Source organism: Oryza sativa, chromosome 1 (assembly GCF_034140825.1).
Source record: "Oryza sativa Japonica Group chromosome 1, ASM3414082v1".
NCBI classification, from domain to species: domain Eukaryota; kingdom Viridiplantae; phylum Streptophyta; class Magnoliopsida; order Poales; family Poaceae; genus Oryza; species Oryza sativa.
In genome coordinates, this window is record NC_089035.1 from 28387308 (window position 1) to 28393226 (window position 5919).

Consider the following 5919-nt stretch of genomic DNA (forward strand, 5'->3'; position numbering starts at 1 on the left):
GTTTCATAGAGTGGTGGATATCTTATATAATCTAAATCAACATCAAAATCTAACCTAATCGGCTGCCCTCTACTAACAGATGTTAGCCGATTGTAGGTTAGATAATGATATTGCCAGAGATTATGTACGATATATGATAACTCGACGAATTACGTAAACAAGATTAGAGTATCATAAAGATGGAAGCACTAATCCCGATAACACAAGCCATCATAACAAGTTTTACCTCTTGTTGAAGATCAAAACCGATGCAGCTCAACCCAAAAGTAAGAACTCGTCGAAATAAAACTAAAGCAAAAAGGTGGCGATGCGCCGAAATTGTATTGAACATTGTGTGTTTAATTACATAGGGCTCGGAGTCTATTTATACCCGAGAATTACAAGATATGTCCATACCGGACACGACTATTATCTCTAACAAACTCTAAGATACCACAAGTCTTTACGACAGACTTTTGCCTAAGCATATCTCTGAGAAAATTACATAAAATGTCCTAATTAATAGATACAATTGCCTTCCCAGGACTCTATCCATGCGTGGCAATCATCTTGAAGCACCTCAACTCAACCCGATGTCGTACACCAAGTCGTATTGTTGGAATCGGCTGTATCACCTAACCAAGTCTGACTCTAACTTAGCCGATCCAATCGTAGCCGATCCGGACTTCAGCCGATTCTTACTCTGTTTCCGCGACAATCTTCATCTTCGACCCCGCTTCAATCTAATCTTCATCTCCGATACAGATATTACCAAATTTGATCGTTACCAACGGGCTACTCCCTTAGCAGTTGCCTGGCGTTGCTAGCGAGCTTGTTGTTGGTGGCGAGCAGCATTTTCTGCCCGAAGGCTCTGCTTCCCTTGATCACGTTCGGTGAGCCATCAGTGTTCTGCAGCAGGCAGCGCGTGGTGGCCGGGCTTGGCGTCGGTGAGGGCCATGTTCTATCCGTGGTAAATTGGCCCCATGCATTCTCCTAGCATTACCTTTGCCATGCCGTCGCTCTCCTCAAGCGCCTCAACGGCGTGCTCCGCAACCATCCTTGCCTCAACAACCAACCGAGCCACGTCATCGCCACCATTGCGTAGCTAGTTGTACTTGTAACCATAGTTGTGGTCTACTGCCATTGCGCCATGTGTGAGTTGGTTAGAGTTCGCGTGCAGCGGCTGCGGCACGGTTGTGAGTGATGCTAGGCTCGGAGGCGACCTCGAGGCTGTTTATGCTCGACGCCTACCTCCTCCACCTCCTCATCCCGGCCTCCTCCTCGTCTCATGTGCCGATGTCGGCCATCGCACACGAGATACATGCACGTGCTGGTTAGCATGTGTTTGCCGCTATCGCTGTCTCCCTTCGTGTGTGGACAGGCGGTCGAGCGCGAGCTCGCTCGGGGCTCCTCCTGAGTCCTGACTGTCGTCGCCATTGTTTTCCTTCACGCGCGGATGGGTGGACATACGGGATGAGGAGGAAACTGATTTTTTTTTTTTGTTTTTTCCCCTTATTACTTATAGTCTTTTTGGCATGGCTCTAGCTCCAGCTCCACCTCTACTGAATCTATAGTCTAGCCAAATAGTTTCAGCTCCATCTGGATGGAATATTGTCACAAAATAAACTAGATATGTGAAGCTGAGTTTGGGCTCTCCATAACTCCACTCTAGACCCAACTCCTGAAGTTAAATTTAGGAGTTGGAGCTTTACCAAATGATCCCTAAATATGTGGTCATATGCGTATTTTTTTTTATTTCTTTGATTTGATGACTAGGTGGCACGTAGGCGCCAAGTCAGCAAAAACTACCGTCAATACTAATACCACCGAGGAAGTCATTTTGCAAGGTTTTAAGTATTAGAGGGGTAGATATACCCAGTTTTGCGGATAAGGAATATGAAGCATATTTAGATTATGGAGTATTTGAGGGAGTCGTATTGCACTTTTCCGCATGTGAAGCACAACACGTTCACGGGCCGAACGCGTGGCCCATTAGATCCACCCTGAGTTGGGGCTTAGAGAATTCGCAGTCTACTTTCTAGAATCGGCCTGTTCCTTTTCCATTGATTTTCACAGTCTTTCTTGTTTTTTTTTCCTCTTAACAAAAATCCCAATCCCACAAATATCAATCAATAGCTTTGCGGCGACGCCCTTCCTCGCGCGGCCTTTTTTTAAGCTTATCTCTATCACTCGCTCTTCCGACCACGCCTCATCCGCCATGGCCGCCTCCTTCCTCCGCCCTCTCCTCCCCCCGAAACCCTTCCTCTCCGCCACTCCTAAACCCCACATCCCCGCCGCTACCCCCAGTGCCATCGTGCGCTGCACCGCGGCGCCCAAGCCGGCCACCGGCTCTATCGCCAAGCCCAGCCAAGAAGAGGCCAACAACAACCAGGAGCAAGAACCCAACGCCGCCGCCGCCGCCACTCCGGACGAGGCCGGCGCCAACCCGCACCGCATCCCCGACGACGAGACCCCGCCGTCTGCGACGGCGACCACGTCGTTCGCCGTGGCGCGGCGCGTGCCGTCGGCCATCTCCCCCGACCGCCGGCGCCGGACGGCGCTGACGCAGGGGGAGCCGCCGAACTACGAGATCGGGTGGAAGCGCACCAAGAAGCTGCCGCTGGAGAAGCCCAAGGGGTGGGCCATCGCGGACTTCATGGAGAAGCTGGAGGGGCTGATGGCGCGCGGGCGGTACGGGTCCGGGGAGCTGCTGGGCACAGTGGCCGGCGTGGTGACGGAGCGCGCGCGGGAGGAGGCCGAGATCCTGGTGGCGGAGGGCGGCGTGGAGGAGCGCGTCGCGACGGAGCTCTTCCGCGTGCTCCGGCTGGTGGAGATGGACGTCGCGATGGTCAAGGCCGCCGTCAAGGAGGAGACCGTCAAGGAGCGCGTCGAGATGGCGCGCGCGCGCTGCCGCCAGGCCATCCTCGTCGCGCTCTCGCTGTGACGACGGACGCACCGCGTGGTGCCCAACTGTAATTCTGATTCCTTCACTGATTTCTCGCATAGCCACTATACACAGTTGCAACTGGTCATCAGGTTTTTCGTGTATGTATACCTGAATTTTCAGTAGCATTTGCAATCAAACACTGAAACCATGTATACGAGAAATGGATGGGATAGCCAACTACGTGCACTTATTATGCTGCATAATTTCAACCGGCAAGCATGACAAGCAGAGGAAACACTAGCTAAGTTTTGCGACATTTTGCAGTTATCCTATCTCTTTTTAGTTACCAGATGATTTCCTGCGCGTTATTGTGAGGATTGATTCATATGGAGCAAACAAATAGTTTGAGCAAATGACTATAAATAGCATGGGAGAATGAATAGGAACCATCAAAATCAAATCTATCGGCTCAACTTGTTGATTGATGATACGGTGTGTCATGGATGTGCTTATTTGTAGGAGTTAGACAGTTAGTAGGATATAGTTATAACTCATTCACTGTCGCTACTGCTACAAAGTAGCCACCAAGAAGCCGCCTAATCACTTATCTTTGTTCTACTTCAATAATAGAGTCAGCATCACATGTACTCCTAAATCCTAAAAATAGTTGAGTTAAAAGTTTTAAAATTTGTGTAGAGTTTCTTTTTTCAAGTGCTGAGCTGAAAAGTTCAAATTTTGGGTAGTTTTTTTTAAAAAAATATTTGAGTTGAAAGTTTCAAATTTTGATTAATTATATTTGAATTTTGAGATCAAAGTTTTAATTTTTTTCATAGAAGTTTTTTTATTTAAAAAAATGAGCTTGACACTTTCCGTTTAAAAAAGTCAGATAAACCGTATAGATGAAACCTATATATATATGGTGGTTGCATCGCATACTGCTTCCTACATCGACACTCGAAATCAGCACGTACCATGTTCCTTGAGTGGGCCTTATATGGGTCAAAACCATGTGTTCCAACACAGCTACGCTAATTAGACCGAGGACGGCGACGATCAATGGCGAGGAGGAAGCCATTACGCCATTTGCCAATAGCGATGGAGATGCCCTTGGCTTCAAAGGGGGTGTTCAGATAAAGTTTGAGCGTGACACATCGAATATTATATAGGGTGTCACATAGGGTGTTTGGGCACTAACAAAAGAATTAATTACAGAATTCGTTAGTAAACCGCGAGACGAATTTATTAAGTCTTAATTCGTCATTAGCAAATGTTTACTGTAGCATAATATTGTCAAATCATGGAGCAATTAGGCTTAAAAGATTCGTTTTGCAAATTAGTCACAATCTGTGCAATTAGTTATTTTTTTAAGTATATCTATACTTTATATATGTGTTCAAACGTTTAATATGATAAGGCATAAAGTTTTACCGTGGGATATAAACAGAGCCAAAGTCTATCTTTGCCTCCCCTTTCGATCGCTACCAGGAGGCAGGGACCCTCCCCTCCGCGCCACCATTCTCCTCCGGTGCGTGCTCCTGCGCATGCTAAGATGGCACTGGTTTTGATAGTTTGAGTTTGCGGTTAATGGATGAAAAAGAAGCTCGATCCATAATGGAGGGCCTAAAGTGGACTTTATACATTAGTAAATACGCACGGCAGGTCACGTTCTCTTCCAAGATGGGCTTTGTGTCAGTGTTCTGGGCCTTGGTAGCTCAGCCTTCTATTGTATCTTGGCCCGGTGTGGCGGTGCCTCCGGTGTGAAGTTTACCCTCAAACATTCTTAAAAGGAAAAAGTTCATCGAAGGTCCCTCAACTTAACAGCGAGATTTTTTAAGGTCCCCTAACCACAAAACCAGAAATATGTACCCCTAAACTCACTCAAACCGTTCAAACAAGGTCCCATGGCAGTATTTTTGCCCGGTTTTACTGGTGTTGCATCCTAGTCAGCAAAAAATAAAAAATAAATATATGGGGCCCACATGTAAGTGAGAAAAAAAGTGAGATCTCTCTCTAGTTTTTTTATCTTCTCTTCCCTTCAAATCCACAACCGTGCCAGCGGTAGAGGTGTGAGAGGTGGCGGCGGCAGCAGCTGCGCTCGGCTGGTGGTAGGTGGAGCGACGGCGTTGGCGGGCGAGCGTGACTGCGGAGCATCGACGTCGGTAGTGGCAAGCAGTGGGTGAGCGTGGCGGCGGCTCCGGGTCACTGCCATCGGAGTTAATACCGAGGAAGAAGGAGGGTGTGTCGGGAGCCTCGTAACTTCACTGTTGCTCCTCCCGGTGGCGCTCCTCATTGTCGTCATTGTCGGAGGGGGGGGACCGGCAGCGGGCGAGAGCGGCAGAGGGGAGAGCGGCGGCGGGCAAGCGCGACAGAGGGGGGACCACCGGATGGCGAGCGTGGTAGAGGGAAGAGCGGCGGCGGGCAAGCGCGACAGAGGAGGGACCGACGGCGGGCGAGCGTGGCAGCGGGCGGAGCGAAGCGGCCGGAGTAGGCCGCAGAGGGGGGATGGCGGCAGGCAATACGGCAAAGCGGCGGCCGCCGCCACGCTTCTCATGCTTCTCAAGCTGTAGCTGCCGCCACGCTTCTCGAGCTCCACCTCTGCGAGCTCCGGCCCTCGATCCACTCCACCAGCTGCAGTGCCTCCGCCGCCCTTCGCGGCTGACCCTTCTCCGCCCGCCCCCGACCCCGCACCAAGCGCCCCGTCCCCCATCGCCTTGCCGTCCCCGTCGCCACGCCGCGCCCCTCATCTCCCGTCGCCACGCCGTCCTCGTCGTCTGTAGCGCCCGTTCCATCGTGGCGCCTAGCGGGAAAATTTAAATTCTAAAAACCATAATTGCGAAAATTGTTTCTTTGCTTGTAGTCAGTCTCCGTGCCAATTCCAGATCTCAAATCCCCAATCCATTGTCGAATTCAAATCCCGAATCCAATTCCTTCCCAAATCGAATTCCTCCGCAAAAGTCTAATTTGCCTCCCTCGGGTTCGGTGGGCCGTTTCCCTCTCGGCCCATCTGTCTATGTCTGTCTGTCTCTCTCTCTCTCTCTCTCTCTCCCTCGCTC

At 50.1% G+C, this 5919-nt stretch overlaps 1 protein-coding gene across 1 annotated transcript; it reads left to right on the forward strand.

The window, feature by feature from the left end:
• Positions 1 to 2107: 2107 nt before the first annotated feature.
• On the forward strand, positions 2108 to 3129 carry LOC4325517 (protein CHLORORESPIRATORY REDUCTION 41, chloroplastic). The gene has a single exon (XM_015777051.3). The coding sequence runs from the start codon at positions 2198 to 2200 to the stop codon at positions 2921 to 2923; it is 726 nt and encodes a 241-aa protein (XP_015632537.1). The 5' UTR covers positions 2108 to 2197; the 3' UTR covers positions 2924 to 3129.
• Positions 3130 to 5919: the final 2790 nt, after the last annotated feature.